This window comes from Glandiceps talaboti, chromosome 3 (assembly GCF_964340395.1).
Source record: "Glandiceps talaboti chromosome 3, keGlaTala1.1, whole genome shotgun sequence".
NCBI classification, from domain to species: Eukaryota; Metazoa; Hemichordata; class Enteropneusta; family Spengelidae; genus Glandiceps; species Glandiceps talaboti.
In genome coordinates this window covers 21,740,119-21,765,487 of record NC_135551.1, presented here as the reverse complement: position 1 = coordinate 21,765,487, position 25,369 = coordinate 21,740,119, and the positions used below count along the sequence as shown (strand labels likewise).

General features: G+C 37.4%; 1 protein-coding gene across 1 annotated transcript; it reads left to right on the top strand.

The window, feature by feature from the left end:
- Positions 1–13,076: 13,076 nt before the first annotated feature.
- On the top strand, positions 13,077–18,479 carry LOC144432600 (uncharacterized). Its single transcript, XM_078120852.1, has 5 exons — positions 13,077–13,220; positions 15,433–15,503; positions 16,187–16,603; positions 17,289–17,374; positions 18,083–18,479. Exons 1-4 carry the CDS (start codon positions 13,216–13,218, stop codon positions 17,366–17,368), a joined length of 573 nt encoding a protein of 190 aa, XP_077976978.1. The 5' UTR covers positions 13,077–13,215; the 3' UTR covers positions 17,369–17,374; positions 18,083–18,479.
- The last annotated feature ends 6,890 nt before the right edge of the window (positions 18,480–25,369 follow it).

Genomic DNA, 25,369 nt, shown 5'->3' with positions numbered 1-25,369 from the left:
GAGTCCTACACTAGTCAAGAGTTTCATTAAATTTGGCTGTACGTGCGAAGAGTGCGGTCCCACGGGTATTCTGGTTCCCCTCTGTACTGACACTGTTTCTGACATGGAATCATTTGACTCAATTGGCATCTAAATGTGATTCCCACGATGAACTAAAGGCAGTCTACAGCATTCGCTATAACCACCCCCCCCCCCGTGTTGTCCGCGTAATATTCGAATTACGTATACGACATGTAGTTGCATCGTGTAATGACAGGTACACGTTTGCTTTAGCCTTGATCCTTCGCATGGTTGATTTTTGGAGTGTTGTGGGGACGTAGAAGAAATCAATTGCAACTAAGCAAACCAGGGCTGAGCAAAGGATGTAGGCTAGCTTTTCATCCACTAGCATTTACTCCAAACGTTGACAACAGTGCATGGAATGGAGACATGGACAACATAAGATTCAGATACCTTAATTATTCAGATTCAAAAATGGCAATCTTTGTAATCATTTGAGAATTTCAAGCACTTTTCAGCATGATGCTATAGTCAACAGAAAAGCAAGACGTTTATCAAGCTATCGTAGTGTGAGTAGAAGTTGCAGAAGTTGCACCCTCAGGTATGCACCACCCCTCTTTTGGTTAGCAGATTTTCGCACTATAAATTATTAACAAAATGTTGTTAGTAGATAGTCTCAGACTGGTTGTTGATAACACGATACTTATGATACTTAAAAAAGATTTGGAAACAATCGATGAAGGATAAATATTTAAAGTTTTTTTCTACGCATTCTGCAATCCTCCACTTTCTAAATCTCCGAATCCATTCCTAACGTAAATAAACGACACATGACTTAATTCAGTCACACTATTTAGGATGGAAATTGTTAAATTTATGTGTACCTTGGACAACTACGGGAAGGTGGGCTCGGTCTGTACAGTGTATATTTAAATTCTATCAGAGACGATGAAATCATATTGAAATTTTATAAAGTTGGGAGGAAAACTGAAAATTTTGAACGGGCGAAAATTCAGTCCTGTAGTCGCCGGTGAAAACTATAGGCACAATTTGATGGTCACCTGCCCAAGACACCAATTTTAAACAGATCACCACGACTATGCTTTTGAATTTCTCTCTATTATGGAATCCATGAACATACACACCATCAGTATTTATAGCAACTGTGAAAATGTCACTGTACGTCGTCAGGTATGCATGTACTTAGACCGACATTTTTACCAAATCGAGGAAAAATCAAGTCCATAGAAATCCTGAGGACATTTAATTTTTAATCCCAAATCGCTAACTTAACTATTTAATTTTCAATGATTTACAAATTAATGTTCACGAATTATTGTCTACTTAATATCATGTAAACCTACACGCCGCCAATAAAAGACTAACTCTCATTTTTCTCCTTTCAATTCCCAACTTTGCCTCAGCAAGAATTCTTCGCAAACCGTTCAAACCGAGGCCATCTAATGAATTGGCACTGTGGATTGTATCTGATGCATGATAATGTACGCAGAACTTCAGACACGTTGTATTGATACCTGCACATACATGTATCTAATTCCCTCCATGCCGTGTGTGGTGTTGAGTGGTTTCCCAGTTTACGAAAGTTGCTCGTTGTGCCATGTAACACAATAACTGGCTATTATGTTAACACATACAACAACATTGAGAAGTGCTTAGTTTTGTCGAAAACGTAGTCTGTTCATTCATACTCCTGAGACACGTTGCTTTGGCGAAGACAGTTCACTGGTGCATTGTAGTCAAGAAAAAATCGAAAACAGAAATAGCCAACAAATCCGGAACATATTTCTAAAATCACAAGTTGTATAAGTTTGCCAGGTTTATCCTGGTTCAAGCCAACTCAGGGTTTGATTTAAAAAAAACAACTTGCAACACTGTAAGGCCTAACAAAAAAATGTCTGGTTCCGATTACGCTCAATTTTTTTTTTACACCTTTTCTTTTACAGCTGACTTTGTAGTATTGTATGCAGGTTTACCTTCTTCTGAGACTTCAATGATATCCCCATGACTACAGTCTTAACATACTTCTGTCTGAGGTATGTTCTGACTGTAGCTTGAAGTACCTTCTGCATAATTGAACTCATGTGTGTTTGGCACATAAGTATACCACTCGAAATATTAAGACCATCTCTAAGCACCAACTGTAGTTGTTTATTTTCCTCTTGTATTGTGTGGTTTCTTTAAAAGAATGAATACACGTCTACGACAAATGACAAAAGAAGAAAAAAGATTGTATAGGAATATCGTTCACTAGTGTATTTACATGTGTTACTATTCACATTCAATTCATTCTCATGTACTAATGTTGTTTATCAGTCTCTGCAACTATACGTGGCTGAAATACTAGAGTATAGGTTCGTGGCATACTGTGCAAACCGGCACTGAATTGAGTATACCACACACTGGTAAAATGAATGTTTTACAATTACAATCATGAAACTAAATGGGTTTCAAAACAAAAATGTAATATTTCTGTTATTCATATATATAACATGCTCCATTTCTAGCTTTGAGCTAACAGTTGCAGAGGAATATATTTGACAGGTGGCCAGACCGACAGACAGACAGACAGACAGACTGACACGAAAGCACACACACATGTGCTTTCGTATAGGCTAAAAACGGTGATTTAAGTCACCAACTACAAAATGGATACAACACCTTGATATAAATACTGTAAATAGTGTGGTTTTATATTAGATAAGGTTGGTTTGATTGTCTAAAAATGTTTGAATTTAAAATTTAAATCTGAATGCTAAATCTTTAACTGAGCACACAAGGTCTTATTCAGGGTATGTGTACATAATGGCCTATCAGAAAGAGTTGTTGCTTTGATTTTATTATGTGGGAACTGGTGGACTTATCGTTTTCTTAAATGTATAAAAAGGCGAGCAAATAGCATACCCTGGCTTTCTACAATCAGGACATGATAGCACCCTGCTGTGACAGCACTACAATTATAGAATTGGTCACCTTTGCACCCAGTAAATTTCAATTCTGACCTAGTTGGCCATACACATCACCAAATGTCTTGAAGTTGGATCCACAGTATATATAGACTCTAGTCGGTAAATCGGGAATTCTATTTTTATACATAAATTATCAGGTATATATAAAACCAATAAGGAACGTACATGAGAGTTCATTGATATAAAACAAAGACTGGAAACAAAGTTTGAAAAATTTCTAATTTCAATATATGTGTTAAGAAGTTTTTATCATATGCTCATGCCTTGAGTTAAAGAAATAGTAAATGTACATATGGTTCCTTAACTTTCCATTTTAACATAATTGGCACCAATTTACACATCGGAAATCACCACCACCCCACCCCACACACATACACAACACACCTCCACTATTAGTACGTATGGACTAACAGCTAATTCTTGAACGACAAACGACCATTTCTTTCATATTGTTTAATTTAACCAATTCTCTTGTCCGTTTATGGTGTGTATAAGGCCCCCCCCCCCATAAAGATGCAAGAGGTATTAAAACGTCTCTTATAATCAATTGCCATCAAAACCCTCGTCTTCTAAGACTCGACAGGCTACGATATCTCTCACTACACTGCTTTCTTCTCTACTTCGATTCGCCATTGTGTTATCGAAAGACACCCACCCTAAATACTAGTTTTAAAAAACAACTTACCGTGAATTTGGCGACGCACTAGTCGACGTTCTATATCGCAAAGTACAGAAATGGCCTCCTAGTACAAAATCTTTTCGAAAGAGTGCATTTACGGCAATGGCGGCTTGTAACGCTCACTGATCAGGTAGCGAAATGCTCCGGAAGTTGATGAAAAGAGTGTGTTGACAGTAATGAAGTGTATATACTAATGTTGCACAATGACGGGTGGCGGAAAGCTTCGACAGTTTTATGGCAAGAGTAATCTCCCTCTCTGCATGTTAGTTGGAGTTTACTGATACCACAGCGTACAGTAGCCTGCTAGCCTACGGGTGAGAATTAGTAACTTTATCATTCTACTGTGACTTGCGGAGTTCCTCAATCGCTCCCGTAGACTGGCAAAGCGTGTATCGAAACGTCCTCACGGGGTCCTGGTGAAATACTACATGTAATATATAGAATGCAGCAATCCATTGTAACAAAGAAGAAAACATAGACATGATCATATGGTTAATTTTCCAAGGCATCGGTTTCAAACAGAGCACCGCGACTGTACCTTTTAATCGCCTATGACCAATTCTCTCTATCATGGAATCCATGCAGTTGGCTACTGGAGCTATTAAGGTAGTCCTGCTTGCACACGGAGTAATCCGGGACTCGATTCTAACAATTGTCCCTCCCGTCTCTTGTGTCAGTAATATAGACACGTGCACCGTCTGCAAGCAGGCCTACTATTAACGCAGATGACAAGTTTGTAAATGTCACTGTACGGTTATAATATACATATAATTAGACCGACATTTTTACCAAAATAAATAAATAAATAAATCTCAAGTCCATCGAAATCAAGTCCATTGAGGACTCCATAGCTAGTTGTATCCCAAATCACTGTAATTTGCAATTTTCAATGGTTTACAAAATTTTGCTATTTCTTGTCTGTTTGTCAGGTTAACTTACACACCACCAATAAAGGGCTTACTCTCCTTTCGACTTTGAATACCTCAATTTTGCCTCTGTAATAAATCCCCGTGTACAGTCTAAATTATCGTAGATTTAACTGATAATCACTGATGTACGATGTACGATGATGTACAGAAGACAATTTATTTTAATAACGGCACAAATGCCATATACACCCTGCCCTCCGTGAATGGGTGACCCTAAAACGATTGACAACCCGAATGACAGAAAACGAATGACATCATTTACAGTGTGTAAACAGTGGAATGACACCCTTTTCAACATTCAGTTAGTTGAATGACACCCTCTGCACTGTAAAACAAGTCGAATGACAGCCGCCACTCTATAGCATAGTGGATGACAGCATTTCCAATGCTTTGAAACTGGAATGACAGCATTTCCAGTATGCAAACAGTGGAATGACACCCTTTTCAACATTCAGTTAGTTGAATGACATCCACAACAGTGTAAAACAAGTCGAATGACAGCCACCACTCAATAGCATAAGTGGAATGACAGCATTCCCAAAGCTTTGAAACTGGAATTACAGCATATTCAGTGTGTAAACAGAGGAATGACACCCTTTTCAACATTCAGTTAGTTGAATGACACCCGACGCAATGTAAAACAAGTGTAATGACAGCCACCACTCTATAGCATAAGTGGAATGACACCATTTCCAATGCTTTGAAACCGGAATGACAGCATTTCCAGTATGCAAACAGTGGAATGACACCCTTTTAATCATTCAGTTAGGTGAATTACACCCAGAACACTGTAAAACCAGTGTAATGACAGCCACCACTCTATAGCATAAGTGGAATGACAGCATTTCCAACGCTTTGAAATTGGGATGACAGCATTTACAGTAGGTAAACATGTACAGTTGAGTGACATCCTTTTCAACATTCAGTTAGTTGAATGACACCCACTGCACTGTAAAACAAGTGGAATGACAGCCGTCACTCTATGAAATAAGTGGAATGACAGCATTTCCAATGCTTTGAAACTGGAATGACAGCATTTACAGTGTGTAAACAGTGGAATGACACCCTTTTCAACATTCAGTTAGTTGAATGACATCCACAGCACTGTAAAACAAGTGGAATGACAGCCACCACTCTATAGCATAAGTTGAATGACAGCATTTTCAATTATTTGAAATTGGAATGAAAGCATTTCGAATATGCAAACAGTGGAATGACACCCGTTTAAACATTCAGTTACTTGAATGACGCCCACCGCACTGTAAAACAAGTGGAATGACAGCCACATCTATAGCATAAGTGGAATGACAGCATTTACAATGCTTTGAACCTGTAATGACAGCATTTACAGAAGGTAAACAGTGGAATAACACCCTTTTCAATATTCAGTTAGTTAAATGACACCCACTGCACTATAAAACAGATGGAATGACAGCCGAAACTCTATAGCATAAGTGGAATGACAGCATTTTCAATTCTTTGAAACCAGAATGACAGCTTTTACAGTAGGTAAATAGTAGAATTACACCCTTTTCAACATTCAGTTAGTTGAATGACACCCACTGCACTGTACAACCAGTGGAATGACAGCCGCCACTCTGTAAAAAATTACAGCATTGAAAATACTGGAAATGTTGTCTTTGTAAATGCTGTCATTCCACTTATGCTATAGAGTGGCGGCTGCCATTCGGCTTGTTTTACAGTGCAATGGATGTCATTCAACTAACTAAATGTAGAAAAGGTTGTCATTCCACTGTTTACATATTGGAAATGCTGTCATTTCAGTTTCAAAGCAATGAAAATGCTGTCATTTCATTTATTTTATAGAGTGGCGGCTGTCATTCCACTGGTTTTACAGTGCAGAGTGTGTCATTCAACTAACTGATTGTAGAAAGGGTTGTCATTCCACTGTTTACATACTAGAAATGCTGTCATTCCAGTTCCAAAGTATTGAAAATGCTGTCATTCCCTTTATGCTATAGAGTGGCGGCTGTCATTCCATTTGTTTTACAGTGCAGAGGGTGTCATTCAACTAACTGGATGTATAAATGGGTGTCATTCCACTGTTTACATACTGTAAATGTTGTCATTCTAGTTTCAAAGCATTGAAAAGGCTGTCATTCCATTTATGCTATAGAGTGGCGTCTGTCATTCCACTTGTTTTACAGCGCATAGTGTGTCATTCAACTAACTGAATGTAGAAAGGGGTGTCATTCCGCTGTTTACATACTGTAAATGTTGTCATTCGTTTTCTGTCATTCGGGTTGTCATTTGTGTTAGGGCCACCTTCACTTGGATGTAATTTTCAATGGTTTACAAAGTTTTGCTATTTCTTATCTGTTTGTCAGGTTAACTTACACACCACCAATAAAGGGCTAACTCTCCTTTCGACTTTCAATACCTGAACTTTGCCTTTGCAATAAACCCCCGTGTACAGTCTAAATTATCTTGGATTTTAACTGATAATCACTGATGTACGATGATGTACAGAATACACTTTATTTTAATAACGGCACAAATGTCATTATATACCCTGCCCTCCGTGAATAGTGATAATTGTAGTGGCTTCCCATGCCGGTTTCCGAAAACTAGTATCGTCTGCTGTATTTTGACACAGAAACGATGCACTATTAAAGAAAACAAAAAAACATGCCAGTGGTACAACTCAGATCTGAGAAGCGCCTAATCCCGGCGCCCCAATATTTTCTATTCAATCGGCCAGTTACGAGAAATTGTGTTATTTGCTGGCCTTTTTATGTATTTGAGAAAACGACAAGTCCACAACTTTTCCACATAACCGCAACTCTTTCTGATATGCCTGTATGTACACATACCCTGAATAAGACCTCATGTGCTCAGTTAAAGTTTTTATGAGACAACGAAACCATCCTTTACGCTCTCTAATATAAAACCACACTCGTGAACTTCAAGTCAGTATTTATATCAAGCTGTTGTGTCCACTTTGTAGTTGGTGACTTGGTGTGTGTCTGTGTGTGTGTGTGTCTAATACATTCCACTGATATATCATCAACTGCTAGCTCAAACATAGAAATGGACCATGTTATATTGATCACAGAAATATTATATTCTTGTTTTGAAACCCACTTAGCTTTACGGTTGTAATTGTAAACCATTCAATTAACCTGTGTTTTTATACTCAATTCCATACCAATTTCCACATTATGCTATCCACGCCAAGTTATAGGCTTGAATTTCAGCCATGTATAGGTGCAGAGACTGATAAACAACATTATTAGTATATGAGAATGAATTGAATGTAAATAGTAATACATGTAAATAAATTAGTGAAAGATATCCCCATTCAATCTTTTTTCTTCTTTTGTCAGTTGTTGTAGGTGTATTCATTCTTTTAAAAACAACACACAATACAATTGCAAGAGGAGAATATACAGCTACCGTTGGTGATTTGAGATGGTCTGTATATTTGGAGTGGTATACTTACGTGCCCAACACGTACCAATTCGATTGTGCAGAGGGATTGAGTGCTTCAAGTTAAATCAGATATGTAACTTTCACATTTCAGTACACCACTATTCTACCAAACATCCACTGACAGAAGTATGTTATGATTGTAGTGATGGGGATATCATTGAAGTCAGAGAAGAAGTTAAACCTGCATACAAAACTACAAAATCAGCTGTGAAATTAAGGTTGTGAAACATGGCAAAATATCAAAGAACTAGCTGCAGGACAATATTGGTGTGTCTCTAAATAAACTGCAGATGATAAAGAATGGCATAACACTTTACTTTGATACCCATGAAAACCAGTGCATGTAATAGGGACTTTGAACTGTACATGTGCATTGCCACTTTGATATTCCATGGAAACAGAGGTAACTGGACCCCCATGACTGTAATATATGCCGGGTGTTATTTCTGTTTTCGATATTTTCTTGACTACAATACACCAGTGAACTATCATTGTCAAAGCTACGTGTCTCCGGAGTACGAATGAACAGACTACGTTTTCGACAAAACTAAGCACTTGTCTATGTTGTGATATGTGACAATAACCAGATATTTTGTTACATTGTACATCGTGTTATGGCACATAGAAGGTTACATTTTCTGGTGAACTACGAGCAACTTTCGTATGCTGGGAAACCACTCAAACCAATACTACACATGGAGGGAATTGGATACATACAAGTAACAAAACAAAGTGTCTTCTCAGAGTACATGATCGTACATCAACTATTACAATCTGTAAATCATTGGAAATTAAATCTTTTACGTTAGCGATTTGGGTTAAACCTTAACTGTCTTTAGGATTTCTATGGACTTGAGTTTTCATTGATTTTGGTTAAGATGTCGGTCTAAGTACACGATAACCTGATGACGTACAGTGACATTTCCACAGTTGCTATAAAAGCTGATGTTGTGTACTTATATCTGCATGGATTCCATAATAGAGAGAAATGTTTATCCGCTAATGAAAAAACTCCACAGTCGTGGCGAATGCGATCTGTTTAAAATTGTTGTCTTGGGCAGTTAACCATCTAAAAATTGTGACTATACTTTTCCTCCACTGAGTTGCAATGGAATGCTTTCACCAAGGTGAGGACGTTCCAATGTAAGCTTTACCTGTCTACGGGAGCGATTGAGGACTCCGCAAGTCATAGTAGAACGATTTCACCCGTAGCCTAGCCTACTGTACGTTGTGGTATCAATAAACTCCAACATAGTGAAGTTCGCAGGATAACGTAGAACTAAATGTATTATGTAAGGTAGGTTATGCTGTCAATACATTCCTCCATATACATGTATACTAGAGTTAAGGAAAGTAAATTATCATTTTCAAATTTATAATCATTTTCACGACATCAGTAAGAGTCGTCAATAGTTTAACGTCCAGAGTACAGTGATACAATACGTATGTTTGGCGTCTCGTCAAGTGATGGGAGCAGCTAATTAACGCTATTAACAGTTGACAAAAAATTAAACCCAATGATTACAGACACTTTTCAATGTAATCCTTTCCTGGCGAGATCATACTCTCTATTACATGTATTCGGTATTCTGTTCAGCAGAGTTTCAAATCAAAGTATTCAAGCACAGGATTGGGTGTTTCCATTTTCCATCGACATTTTTTAAGTAATATTTTTTTTCCAACAAATTTGTAATTATTACACAGGGTCTGTATTTTCATACACCCACCCACCCACCCACACGGCCGGGAATGGATATTCACCGAAATTAACGGTAATCTTTCCCCCAAACTTGATACAATAAATTATTTACAACTTTGTGTAAATCTAAATCTTACAATGGGCCTAAATCGAATACTATTGAAACGCTATTAAAGAACACATATTAATTCTTATCCCATGATGATTTGTGATGACGAACTAATATTCATTGGGTATTAAAATCTAGTTTCAACAGGAAAAACCCCAGCAATAATGAATTGGTTCCATCTTTCTGTACTGTCATCGACTAACACCAGGAATCTCACTTTGTTTGGTTGGATCGGAGCGCGAGCGGACACTGCTGGTATTTAGAAGGGAGTTAACTATTCGGTTAATATATATAAGCTTATGACCGCTCAAAATTTCTCTGATATACCAGGTGTGCTAAATAGATCGTAGTTTACTGCAAACATGATTCAAAAATGGGTTGAAACCTCGCAAATTAAGTTTTTTTAATAGTTTAATTTTGAATTTGTTGTATAACAACTTTGGGACAGCTTTCCGCCAACTCTTGACGCCGCAAAATGTTGGCATATTGAATGTTGCCTCGTTCCAAACGGACACATTTGGTCCCAACGTACAAAATTAATGTACCTCCCCGGTATATGCATAGACAGTGGAGGCATATGCCTAGACAATGTCTATGGTATATAGAGACGATCGGATCTGGTTTTTCGGTTACAGTACAGGGTTAAAACACGTAATTGCTTTAGTTTAAAGGGGTAGCCAATATACATTTTCATCTGGTAGAAATGATTGTTTTAAAAATAGAGCAAACGGTGCATTTTATTTCACCAATTCGAGATTTATTGTGTTGTTTGTACGAAAGCACAGTCATAGACGAAGATTCTTCTAACAAACGATTCGATGACTTGGGGAAGGAATCCTAACATGGTAATTATTAGAACTAAAAATAACTTTTATACAACACTCTCTTGAAGACATACAATTTATACATTTTTTCTGTAGAAAGCATGAAGCGTTGAAATTAAGAGATGTGACTTCAGTTAAATATCTAAAAATGTACAAATTCAAGTTTCTTTCTGGAAATTAGAATTGTGGTTCTTGAATTGGTGTGTATAGGTGAAACTTACACTTCAATTAAAACAATTCATATAATGATACTAGCACTAACCAACCTTCCGTCCATCCAGCAATTTTAATACATCATTGCGACAATAAATGGAAAGAGATGTTGTGCCTGTGTCTTTATCTCTGGTAAGCTGGCTGGCTGGCTAGCTCGGTGGATGGATGGATGGATGAATGAATGGAGGGAGGGGTGGAGGGAATGATTGATTGATTGGTGTACTCACCTCTATATACCAAAACAGAGAATGCGATGCTACATTCCGTAAGCTTGGAAACCACTCAAACCAACACTACACATGGAGGGAATTAGATATATTATGGGGTGTCTATTTTGCTACAAGGCATGTGGACCGGGAGGCCTGGTGTATAATTGAAATAAATCATGATCTTACAATAAGCCTAATCCGAATAAAATTGACACGTCATTAAAGAACAGATCATTTGTGACCCATGATGATTCATGATGACGAACTAACATTCATTGGGATTAGAATCTGTTAGGGGGTTTTGGAATCAGAAAGATAATAACAAATTTAATTGATAGCACCCTACTGTCACCGACTAACACTACGAATCTTACCGCGTTTGGTCGGAGCGGACATCACTGTACTTAGAAGTGTTAACTCGTCGGTTATATTATCGGTATGTATACTATATTAGAATTTCTCTCATATACCAGGTATCCTAAAAGGTTGTGATTTACTGCAAACATGATTCAAGAATGAGTCAAATTTCACAAATTAAGATTTTCTATCACCTTGAATTTGTAGGGTATGGAAAAATTTTCCGTCAACTGGTGGCGTCACGCAAAGTGGACGTCCTGAATATCACATCGTTCCAAATATGCACATTTGGTAGCCAACTCATACTCCATGAATTCCCCCGGTGTATAAACGTTCCAATCCCGGCGTTCGTTTACAGTATAGGTATATAGTATACTCGAAATATTAATGTGCATCGTTTCTATTTTAAAATGTGCAAAAACTACTGCCAGAAATTGGCTTTCATATATCATGATCGGCAAATGCTCAGCCTTGATACTTTGTCATCAACTTCAAGTAGTTTCTCGTACGTACACTTCCTTCACCAGACAGACAAACCGTCGTATTCAGCACCGATGTTCGTTGGGAATTAAATGGGCTTTACGTGCAGCTTCAGGGAACTCGTCAGCAACGATTACCTAGAATATCGACCTTGCAATCGGTATTTAGAACTAGCGACAAACAAATGTCTTGTCAAATGATTTCTTTGATTGAATTTAAGAAACGCACCAACTTCGATCTAGCTGTTTCATTAAATTACTCATGTCAGCGCCTATTGAAAATTGGATCGTTATGAACAAATTTGATTGGCGGAAAATGTATATCAACAATTATTGAGATGAACGAAACTTTGCACAATTTGTACAGTTGTCTTTTAAATTGTTCTTGACAACTCATTGGACAGTGAGATAAGACAGAAAGATCAGACAGAGAGACAGACAGAGAGACACAGGCAGGTATGCATATGGACTAAGAAAGATACAAAAGCAGACCAAGAGAGAGAGAGAGAGAGAGAGAGAGAGAGAGAGAGAGAGAGAGAGAGAGAGAGAGAGAGAGAGAGAGAGAGAGAGAGAGAGAGAGAGAGAGGGGCAAGCGGAGACATTGACAAAGTAACAGCGACACAAACAGGTGATTAGGATGTGAACAAGCACTTGATGCGAGGTAGGAAAGATAGGTGGAAGCGAGGGAAAGAAGGTGGGCAAAAAAGAATGAGAGAATAGGGTAAAGAGATGGGGAAAAACAGGGAAGGTATAAAAGAAAACACTGCAAGGAAGAGAGAGGAAGCAAGAGAGCAACAAAGGCGGGATATGAGAGAAATGACGTGAGGCTGTCAAATAAACAGGCAAAGACTAAAGTGAGAGAGAGAATTTCTAACAGCTAGTCAGACAGGTATACCGACGTAGAGCCACACATAGAGGGGAAAATTTGACGGATTGACTCGTTTCGGTGATATAACTTTCTCGTTCTTTCTGTACTTGTTACATCATAACAAATCAATCATGTATACGAGCCACACCTGTTGATACACGTGCCGTAGCATAGCAACCAAGTAATATGTTTCTATTTGTTCGCGTAAACATACAGATTGCCAATGGTTACGATAATACTAGTAATTGTCCAATCATTATTCATCTGTAGAAACAAGACAGACTTTGTCTGGACCAATCACCGTACAGTTCCAAGGGACATGCGCAAAGAAATCTATAAAGCCATTTGAAGTTCGTTGATTTGATACCTGCATCTCAGTCGAATTCGAAGACAGAGGAAGAGACGCAAAATGAAGTAAGTTTTGACTTTTTTTGCTCTTAGTAGTTGTGAAAGTCTGGTGAAAGTTAGTGTTGATAAGTTTGAGTCCTGTAAGCTCTACATGTTTGTATCTATGCGTATGAGTGGTTGACTTTTTATCCTTATATGTTCCGTTAAATATTTCTGGCTTTTTGGCGCGCATTTATGATATTTTCGCGATGTGTTGATTGTTTCGGTTTATTTTTGAGATCTCTTCTTGTATTTGGTAGAAAGTTGTTGTCTTATATTTGCACGTTGAACATAGCATATCCTGGTGGACGTCCTAAATGTACAAATAAATTGTTAATTTGTAATCCATGGTTGAAGCGGGACCTCGTTTCAGGCGCATATTGACTGACTAACACCATCAATATCCATCCATCCATCCATCCATTAATTCATTCATTCATTCATACAGTTACGGTTGTTTTGGAATGATTGAGTTATCGTCAGCGTTACTTTTTTTAATAATCAAATGTATTTATTGTGATGTCATTCCGACGGTGTTATTCATTTAAATATGTTTTTGTGTTGTGACCTAGACGGGGGTGGAGAGGGGCAGGCTGCACAACTCTGTGTAAAATGAAATCAGGTGACTCTGCTGAGACTTCCAAATCCAAACCCAAACTCTGGGCATTCCACACAACCAAAAAGGAGACCCTCGATCTATGTACTTACTTGACACAGCAGGAAGTATGATAAAATGATAGCTAAGACCTAATCAAAACAATTGATTATTTTACAAATGAAATGATAACAATTGTAAGCATAATTTTAAGAATGTAACGAATATTCTGAGCAAAATCTAAGTAAAATCTACCCATGAATTTGGGCAGGTCTTTAAAACAATATTCCAACCTATAATACAGAATTAATGCGCACAAAAATACCCACCACTTTCCAGCACAATTTGGCCGAATCGACCTACCCGGCATTTCGTTTGTGTAACTGTTAACGAACACAAGGTCACCGTGTCGCTGGACTTCCGTGCGATCGATCAGCTAGTACTACGGTCTGGGAACTCGTGGTAATAGACTTGTCACAGTTTAGCGAAAGATCAAATTTAATGAGATCTAATCAGCTTAGCGTCGTACATTCTTTCCCCCATGCACGCGTCTCGGATAGTTTTCCTTTTTTAATAACACTGACAGCTAAGATAAGCTTATCTTTCGCTAAACTTTGAGGAGTGACTTTGATTTAATGGTTATCTATCGAGTGGCACAAATGTTGCAATAATGTAGCGATAAAAAGTACCCCCGAACAGCTCATTATATTTCTGGATTCTCTTTTCTGATTTTTTCCCAATTACTTTGATATTTGGTATGTTTCAAGGGTTGAGTCTATTCAGTTTTGATACGGAAAGGCGATATATATCACTTCATAATTTTGACGATTTCCTTTTGTATTTTGGTCAAAAAAGATTTTTTTTCTGAGAAAAGTGCTCATCAAATTGTTTTTATATTTTATTATAATTACTCAAAATTCCCATTGCCGACTCTTGGCAGAGTCTATTCAGATTAATTTACTCAAGGGAAGATGTTTTATTTTTAATTTTTGTGTAAAATTTCTTGCCTTTTTATTGTAACAGTTTTAGCTATGAAACAATCCATTCATATTTCAATTTCCGAAGAAACCAACTTTATCATACATTGTTGATAAACTGTGGGTTGAACGTTTAGATGTACACTCTTAGTGTACTTCAAATGATAATTGTATTCATGTACTCTAAATATATTTTAATCCTCATCAAAATTTTCATGATAGTAGAGCTATTTTGACCATCAATTTTGTCTTAGGAGGCTTAGAAGTAATTTTTCATCATCATCATCATCATCATCATCATCATCATCATCATCATCATCATCATCATCATCATCATCATCATCATCATCATCAACAACAACAACAACAACAACAACAACAACAACAACAACAACAACAACAACAACACTATTATCTATAGACGTTAATTCAGTACTGATACTTTTGGATGCAGTTAAAAAGCTAAAATTGTTAATAAAACTTCATGGTAGATATTAGTAAATATAACAACATAAATTTTCCAATAATCTACTTTTTCATAGTTACGTACAGGAGCTAAGGTGAGTTTGAACATTACTCTTACAGGTTAATATCACGTCTACTGACTTTCATAACACGATAATTTGTGTACGCCTGACATGTTTCTTTTTTCATTTCTACCGTATAGGAACGTATATCTATTATTACCAGTCCTTGTTGTCGTTGTCTTCATTAACATATCGACAACAAATGCTGCTGGTGAGTAGAAAAATATAATAAATAGCCATATGTTCAGCCGTGGTACAGGTTTTTTTAGTGTTAGTTTTAGTCACAATGAATAGAGGATATTTAAAACATTTAATCGACTTGCAAAATTGTGAGATACTTTTAGTTTAGGGGTTGTCGGTAGCCGAGCGTTACCATAGACATTGGAGAAGAACTGTCTATGATCAAACTTATGAGGATCAAAGGTCAGTGTGCTGGCTTATTTTTTTTGGCTCGGTTTAAATTTGTATTCAGATATTCATGAACTAGGCAAATGATACCATATAAGCTCATGTGTGCATAATATAGTTCTCCATGAAGATTATGAATAATGTCCCAAAAGCAATTAATTATTAAAGCTACTCAACCAACGATAAATATAAGCCTAAATCAAATTCGAAAATCACAGATTAAGATGGAACATGTATATGTCTTACCAACCATTGCTCTCAAGGTTAATATAGAACTCTAAAAAGTCAAAACCACCTAAACATTGAAATAAATTAAATTAATGATAAAATGGTATTCCGTACGTTTCAAAAACGTATCATTACTGTTATTTCCGTTTGGTGCAATAAAAGAAAATGAAAAAATATTGTCTTCCAATTTTTCCGCTCAATCTAAACTGTATTGTGTGCTGCAGCTTTTGATGAAGGCTTGTAATCTTCATTTGTTAGATGACATCGCCGTCACCACATTCACATTAAAAACTCCAGACCCAGCAGCATCAGGTAGTTTTACGCAAGGTACGGCAGCTAACATCGTATTTGATCTAGTATACACTGTGGATACATCCGCAACGCCAGTGGCCGTGAAGGTCTACTTCAAGACAAGTGGTGGAACAAAGTCTACTGAAGTCACCGCTGGGGGCAGTGCTGCTCCTACTAGTTCTTCTACAGCTATCACTGCTGGTGGTACTTATTCCGGTTTAACAGCTACCATCACACTGGATGCTACAAACTGTGCTGATTACACCAAACTATGTGCTGCTGTCACAGTTAAAACTGGTACTACAAACACTGATACTACTAATGACGAGGCTTGTGCTGACTTTGGAACAGGAGCTACCAAGGCAGGCACTAAGATATGTAACGGTACGTTTACTTTGACCTTTGATTTACATCGTTTAATAGTGGAAAGAATTAGTGTGTCCACCGTTACGAGAAATACAAGAAAAGTGCAGTATCAGCAGGGTAGATACCTGCTATATAAAAACTACCAACTATGTAACTTGCAATTTATTCGAAATCTTCACTACATAGAAGTTCATTGGTGTTTTTGCAATTTAACCGGAATATATTGTTACTGACTCACAAACATAACAAGAACAACTGAGGTTTAATTTGGTTCAAATCCTGAGCAAAATATATCAGGTCCCCCCTGTTCCAACATGCTGAGCCAAGTGTTTTTATTCCAGTTCATTTCTTTACATTCCCTGTTTGTACAGGTTCTGAATGTCCACGGTCTGATGTCGGCAGTTGTAATGATATTACAAACAACTTGATTTTGGGTTATCGATTTTATAGCTGATTTACTCCCAAATCTAAACCCACAGTAATTCCTATGGTAGTTCTTCTAACAAAGATCAATGAAGATGGGTCAACATGATTTGTGTAGTATTGATAGGCCTACAAATGGATTGACATGTATCACATGATCTTGGTGTATACGGACAGAGTGCATGTTATGAGATGACAGTATTAACATACATATTGACTAATACCACGTTGTCCCTAACAACCGATAATTTACATAGACTCTCTATCTATTGTATTTCAGCTGGTAGTTCAGCCACTACATCCAGTACTCTAATGGCCTTAACAATGGTCATTGGTGCTATTCTGTCTTGGAAGATATAAATACAGGTATGTAAATACATTTGTCATGGTATATTAATCATGTGTACAAGTGTCACCTACAGGACACAGTAGAGGGTAATCCGGGAGGTTAATACGACCACATCGTATGTGTTTTACCTACGACTGGACTTCTTTAAGTTCTTTACTAATAGACGCAAACCGATACTCATCCACAAGGATGTGTGGGAGTGATTTCGAATGTGGGATTTGTGTATGAGGTGGGAGTCGGGGTCAGGAAGGGTGGAGGCGTCACTCTTTGAAGTCACGGTCGATTTAGGGTTATAGGTTTATTGTTTTTTTGGCAATGGAGAACATGAATTTCAAAATAATGGCAAATGTTCTCTATCAAAAATGATAGTTGGTAATAATATTAAATGAACTTCGTAGAATAGTTTTGCCATCACAGCACTGGTGCCAACATAGATTCTAATAGCCTCTAAGAAGCATAAAACAGACTTGAAGGAAGAAAGAAAAAACAAGAAATAAGAAAAACTATGGAAAGACTACTTTTTTAAAAATAAAATTGAAAGTTCATACTTTGTCGTTTCTTATACTCTCAAGATACTGATGTCTGTATATTTGTATACACTACATCAATAAGAGCAAGAATTGAGCATATTCAAGACCGTGTCCTACTTTTTTTTACAAGTTAAATAATCTTACATGACTATGATTTAGTTTGAATACTCAACTTGCTTCTTATTTTCTTTACAGGAATACATATGCCATACCCGGACAGCACCTTTCTATTCTGGTTCATCATAGAATACATCATCATTGATTTGGCATCTCCACTTTAGTTGTTAGGTCCAAATTCACTAACCTTTTGTTGAAATGCTAGCGGTACCCATCCCTCATACTTTTCTATTAGTCAAAAAAGATACAACTCGGCAATGGTTTTACTTACTCCCAATTAGTACTAACAATCCATGCATTTGCTGGTGTAAGTAGAGTAACTTACCACTTCATATCTTCCCTTCAATATTGAACATTTTCGCTACAGAGTATGGATATCAATTTGTTGTTTGTGGAAATAAAACTTTAGTTATCACCCTCGGATTTCAGAACCCTGACAATACTGATTTTGTAATACTCTGCTCTAAATGAAGAACCCCCCCCCCCCAAAAAAAAAGCCCAGCAAAACAAAAACAAAACAACCCACCAACTCTTATTCTGCCTTCATCATCCGGGTACTTACTAGCATTTTTTGGCATTTTAGCTAGATTGATTCTGAGTGTCCTTGACACCAGATATTTATATAATCAGGTATTACAGTGTACCTTTGCTTATCTTTAAAATGTTACCATGGCAACCTGTGTGTTTCAAAGACGGTGGTGCATAGACGACTGGCGTACGTCATTTCCTTTATTTAGATAAAGGATTTGACGAATGCTATTGAATCTCACCTGAGATCAGCACAGGTTAGAAAAACTATTGTCTTGTCTGTTTATCTAACTGCCATTCCCTCGCATTCTTATTCCTTATCATGCCTCACGTCACTTCTCTCTCCTTTCTAACTCCCCCAGTTTCCTTCACATCCCTCCTTTGTTGCTCTGTGTTCTCCTTTATACCCTGCGTTGTTCTTTTTCCATCTCTTTTCCCTATTCTCTAGTTCTTTCTTGCCCACCTTCTTCCCTCTCTTCCCTACCTCGCATCACTCTTGTTCCAACAGTCATCTGTTTGTCTGTCTGTCTGTCTCTGTCTCTCTCAGCCATGATATAGACTATGCTACCTTACAGTGTAATAATTCATTTCACGAAACAATGTCAGTCTGCACAGAATGAAAAGACAACAGTTATTACAGCTGTACTTTGGAATCTGTCATTGTATATATTCTAGACTTGAAAAGAAAATCACCGAAAGAGATAAGTTAAATAATAATTTATACTCGACTAAGTGAGTATTGCCAATGTAATGAATTGTTTTGCTGTAAATGAAGTCAACTTGTGAGAATAATAAAATTGATTACATTGTAATTATTGTTTGATTTTGTAAATCGTGTAAATGTTTAGCTGCATGTAAGAATGCTTTGATAGTGAGTTTAAATATGTGAGTCAATTGATATGATTACTGTTTTTGAGGTTGTGTTTATCAATGATGAAAGTTGTCATGTTTTCAACAAGACCCACAAACGTACCCCATTTTCATGATGTTTTAATTTTAGAAAATTACAGAATTCCCATCATATTACCCCATTTTGCCCTTCCGCAATTCAAAGTCTTGAGATAAAAGACAATAAATTCAAGTCAGCCACGAATGTTGTGATGGTATGAATGGGGATGCTAGTGATACCGTCAGTGTAACGTTGTTTTGGTAAAGCCATGCTACACAGAATATATTTTATATATAAGTTGCTATAAGGCCTTCGGAAAGGTCAGATCAGGTCATGTCAGGGTAAGTCAGGTCACTATAGCATTTTTATTAGAGAGATTTAGATGCGCATATTTATGTGTGTTCTATACGTGTAGCATCATAGTCACGTGATTCACAGCAACTCAGGCATTCATGCACATTCAATGTCTTTAACGTTTGTATGCAAGACCGGTGAGGACAGCGACCTGTGACCTGCTAGTTGCAAAACTTCAACCTGCGACTGCCAGTTGCAAACCTGTGACTTCATTGTTCTATTTTATTTTAGGATATTCTGGGGTTATTTTAGGGGTGCCTTTAAGATACAGCATGTCAGGTAGCATATTCCCTGCGAATCCAGCTATCGGTTCCCTTGTTATAATGCTGGCATGTGTACTATGACTTGCCGGCCCAGCAAAAAGTAAAATGGCTGCCGCGCCGTGGTGAGGCTGTGTGCATCATCCAACAAATTGCATTATCGAATGTAACTTTGAGTGTATTATGCATAACATAGTCATGTTATCATTTATTTTCGACCACAACACTTGCAAGAGCGAAACATACATGTGTACTGGTAAGATTAATTATTCCACAGACTGTGCATTGACCGAACGCTTAAAGCTAGGTCACACTCACAGGTCACAGATCACTTCAAGAGTACGAACAGTACATCAAATAGCTAGCTCATGGGGTTGTAATAAAGGTAGCTTTTCAGGCCGGACGAAACTGTATGGTATGTTCCAATTCAATGTGCCAAATCGCTCTTGTCGACAATAAATACCCTAAACTCTAGTATTTTACGAGAAAATGAGAAAATCGAGGCTGGCAAGTCGCAGGTTGCAGTTTTGTTTTTCGGTCTTCCATACGTTTGTATTCTGAACGCGTAACTAATTTAAACACAACTTTGTATTCATCATTATGTGTATGCCTACACGATAATGTATCTAAACCTCCCTACTGTCAATGGACACACGTATACTGGTACCCTTGATTGCAATTCATTGTGATGTTGGGTAAAGGTCACGTCAAGGTAATATGAGGTCAAACACACAGATCGTTCAGTCACTATACGTATATTAGGCCTACTACTATTGTCTTTGCCTGTTTACATCGCGATGCTTGTTTCACTAATATAACCACAGAAAAAACAAAATTATCACAAATAGCGATGTCAACAGGTTAATATTGCCTCACATTTATAACAATTAAATGTATCAGGTGTCAGGCGATCTTGAAGACATGTGATTCTTATAGGCTTATGTGGATGTCGACTTTTCAATTTATTCACTGTCTATGTTTTGGGGTCAACCACTTACATGTCCTAAAAGCTTATCATGTGATATTTATCTGACCTTTCATCGGACTGGTTTATTTAATTCTATACATACATACATACATACATACATACATACATACATACATACATACATACATACATACATACATGCAACCAATCAATCGTAAACTTATAATAAGTCAGTTGGGGTGACACAAATTTCATTTGTTGAGCTCTCCTAAATGAAGCCTATAACCATAAGTGGTATGACTTTGTGAAAATATGGCGACATATGAAGGTAGATCGTCGGCTGTTAAGTTACTAGGAGCTATAGTAGTATATAGTCATCATGAGTCACTTGCTTTAAATTTCACACCGGGTTGTTTGGACTAAATTCTACAATTCTCTTTCCATCTCTATGAGAGGGGTAAAGGGACAATGTCAGACTGGAGTCCCGACGTACTCAATCTGCGAGCAGAACTAAAAATGGGTTTTTGTATACTCGTTCAATAGCAAAATACCTAGAGTATAAGCTTACTCCAAGAGAGTGATTATGTTTTGTTGAGGATAGAGAAAGATAATTTTTAATTTTTTAATTTTTGTTTTGTGATATGTGTTTCGTGTTTGCCTTGGTACTAGCTGCCCGCGAGGCGGGATAGGGTCATGTTAGCCTTGCCAGCATGTCTCCATCGAATGGTTTACTGTTGAGATTTCGTGACTTGGAGTTCAGAGAAGAACACAAAGGAATTGTAACCCATGACCTCAAGGCCACTTAAATACCAGTATTAAACCGCAGACAAGTATTTACTTACTTGTCTGTGATTAAATGGTTATACGACACACTGTGGTTTCTGACAGTGCCGTGGCTAGGGTTACAGACTGTCCTGGCCGTTTACCAGAGCTCTGCCGTTTACCTAATGGTTGCCTGAATTATATCTGATGAATAATCACACTTATCAGCATGATTAGAGGGGACTTGGGCGAGATTGACTATGCTTACAACAACAACCAAGGAAACAAATAATTGGAGATATCGTGGGACTATTTCTAAAATAGTGAAAATATATTGTAATGGTCGTTTCACAGACTGGTTAATATTGATATGTAATCACGTTATCGTCAAATGTCATGTTGTCAAAAGAGATAGTAGTAGTTCGTTTCTGTGTTTGTTTGTTTGTTTGTTTGTTTGTTTGTCTGTGTGTGTGTGTGCGCGCGCGCGTGTTTGTTGTTGTCGTTTTTTTTTTTTTTTTTTTAAGCTTGCTTGCTTGCTTGTTTCTTTGTCGTTAGTGTAACCATTGAAGCTTGATTCCCCTGTGGTTTGATAAAGCACATAGGATGGTTGATACAGTATAAAAAATGTCTGAAAAGCAAACCTATATTTAGTGATCTACAACTTGTCCTCATTTAATTACTTGTCCCTTAATACTGACCTTACTTGGTAACCTGCCCCTATTCTTAACTTTGGCCCAACTCTTAATTATGCTTACACTAAGAAACCTGCAGTGAAAATGGAATCTCCCGGCGGACACACTGCATGAGTGGTGACAGAATAAAGTTTCGTAATTTACTACGAAAAGTGCTTGAATACATGATAATGAAATGGCATCCATTTTCGACTTTTCTGGACTGAGGACATTTTATCTTGAGTTTTCCTGAATACTTGACAAGTCATAATTTATTTCGTTCGATGAAGATGATACCTGCTCATAGGGTCTCTACTGCAGCTCATAGGGTCTCTACTAGACTACTGCAGCTCGTTGGTCACTACCGCAAAGTCAAAAGTCAACATCCGTAGTTATCTCAAAGAGCTGATTAAACGGCCGGGTTCATGTATAGGCTAATTTTTCAGGTCGACAAACCTTAATTACAAGACGACGACATGTCACCTCATTGGAGGTGTTTACGTACCGCCTAGAAAGTTCTTCTGAACATAAACAGCGTAGTAAAATTTTATTCATCACAGCACAATATTGTGTCAAATACGAATGACAATTCAACTTTTTGAGATTTGTCTGTAGTTTGCCACGATTGCCACATTTAGATTTGACATTATGGTCTTCTCGTTTAAATCTCAAATGGAACGAGAACAGATAAGTGGAGTTATTTTTACACGCATTAGAAGAATGCTATTTGGTGGATCTACAATACACCTCAAGGCAGTGATAGACATTGGATAAGTTGAAATATCTGGACTAAATTACTTCTTTGTGAATGTTCATCTTTTTTTTAATGAAATCTTTATAATGATTGAAATTATCAGAGGAAATTATCATTCAGATTAAACGAGAGAAACAATAAAGTGGCATTTGGATTTCTTAACACGGTAAACTAAAAACTAAAAAAGGGGGGTCTACCAGACTCCCTAGTTCACCGCGCATGTTAGTCCATTTTAATTTTGCGTCATGTGATAACAAAGTCGGACTACGTTTACTGCACAGTATAACTGCTAGTGTTGACAACAAAACGTAGCGTTGTGGCCTGAACAGGTTAAAATCTCAGACACAATATTAACAGTTTTATACGTTTTGGGGCGTACATATTTCTGTATACCATCACTTGCAACTAACAGATCTCAAACCTGCTTGTATTAAGATATAACTTAATTAAATAGGATCAGATAACTTATTATACAAATAAAAAAATCGCATTACTATAAAATAAACAATTCTAATAATTTCGGAAGACAAATTGTAAAGCCATAGAAGGCGTTCGACATTATATTGATGTTTCACATGGTCAATTGGCCACAAAGTGTTGACATCACTTCTAAAATACCCGTTGTCTTTGATAAACACTGTAAGAAATGAAGCAAACGGTACTAGTACGATCATAGCATCACAAACCGCTGACTATTTATTTGTACGGCAATGGCGATGTCATTGTCGACAGACTACAGAATACTGACTGGTAAGTTATGATAATAAAAAGTATATGTTTTAAATTAGCAGATGTAGGAAAAAATTGGGTCGAAAGTAGTCGTCGAATTGAGATCATAACACCGTAACGGTAGTACTATTTAGTGGGGTTATATCGACTTACTACACTTACTGACTACCTGACTACACAGTGTGTACGTACGCTAACTGTGGTTGAACCGCCATCCATATACTTCATGTGAACATCTATGTAATTGAAGGTCTGATCGGTTGTCAATCTTTAAAAGTAAAAGTTTCTACCCCACGGCCATACGCACACTAAACAGAGCATGATATACATTTTTAGCAGGTACTTAGATCAGAACATTTTTTAGTCACAGCCTTTTTATTTGTGTCTGTCATTGTATTATATCCTAGTTTTTGTATCTTTTGTGTTTTGACTACGAAACCACACCGACTTCCATTGTAAACTTTTTAAGTTTATATGTGGCAATAAAGTCATCATTATTATTATTAAAGGATTTTGTGAAATCATCATTACCAGAAAAAAAAATCAGAACAGATCAGGAACGGCCAAATAATTTATTGACGGTGAGCACTGAGCATACACTGCGTTCCAGAGTAGCTGGGTGAGGTCTACCGCTAGAGCACACAGTTCCGCACGACGTATGACTGACGCTCCGGAGAACACGCTAGTATACAGCCCGACGAACCTCTGGCTCTGTTCTCACTCTAAGTCACACCCAACTGCTCTCAATCTTGTGAACAATGCATTAAATTTTGCATTTATAAATGACTGGTCTTCAGTCACTGACAAGGAAACCAAAGTCATACAATAAGGTCACGAATATGTCTAAAAGGAAGTGCACTGTACGATGTACCTTAGTACGTACATGTATGCGCGTTTTGTTTTTGTTATTCATCGGCGCGGCGATATGGGCCGCGGTACATACATGTACATGTAGACGTTGCTATCGCAAGTAAAAAATTTCATTGTGTACAGCTCGTAACGTCATACTAGTATGTTCTCGGAAAGTGTAATTTAGGTTTTTTATCTGGTGAAATAACTTTCAATTCAATTCAACAGTAGGACTCGTAATCACAGCCAACAAAACAAACGTCATCGTTGCAAGTGTCGTACAAATGTAATACAGTACACCAGGACGCAACATCTTATCATTCATTATCGTTTTTCGTGAGTTTGAGAGTTGTGCAGTACTATAAAGACATCATTGAAAACGATTGGAAACGTGTCCTCTGTATGTTGAAAAGAAGCAAGCTGATTAGAACTTCCAAATCTTTTGTGAGAAAATCAGTGTAGACTCAAGCGTTGACGTCCCCCAACGACTATACTTGTCTGTGGTAAAGTGTTTACATTCCTGTTTCTAACGAGATTTACAGACGCACCATCTGCTCCAAATCCAATACGTTTCTGCTTCCAACTTTCATCAACTTTGTCACATATAGTTTTTGTCGCATTAACCCCATCGTCGGCATGTG

Bases quoted from the DNA above. Each gene is read 5' to 3' on its own strand.
- LOC144432600 (XM_078120852.1), top strand. The intron at 15,504-16,186 runs GTGAGTAGAAAA...TTCATTTGTTAG, and splicing joins ATCGACAACAAATGCTGCTG to ATGACATCGCCGTCACCACA. The intron at 16,604-17,288 runs GTACGTTTACTT...ATTGTATTTCAG, and splicing joins AGGCACTAAGATATGTAACG to CTGGTAGTTCAGCCACTACA.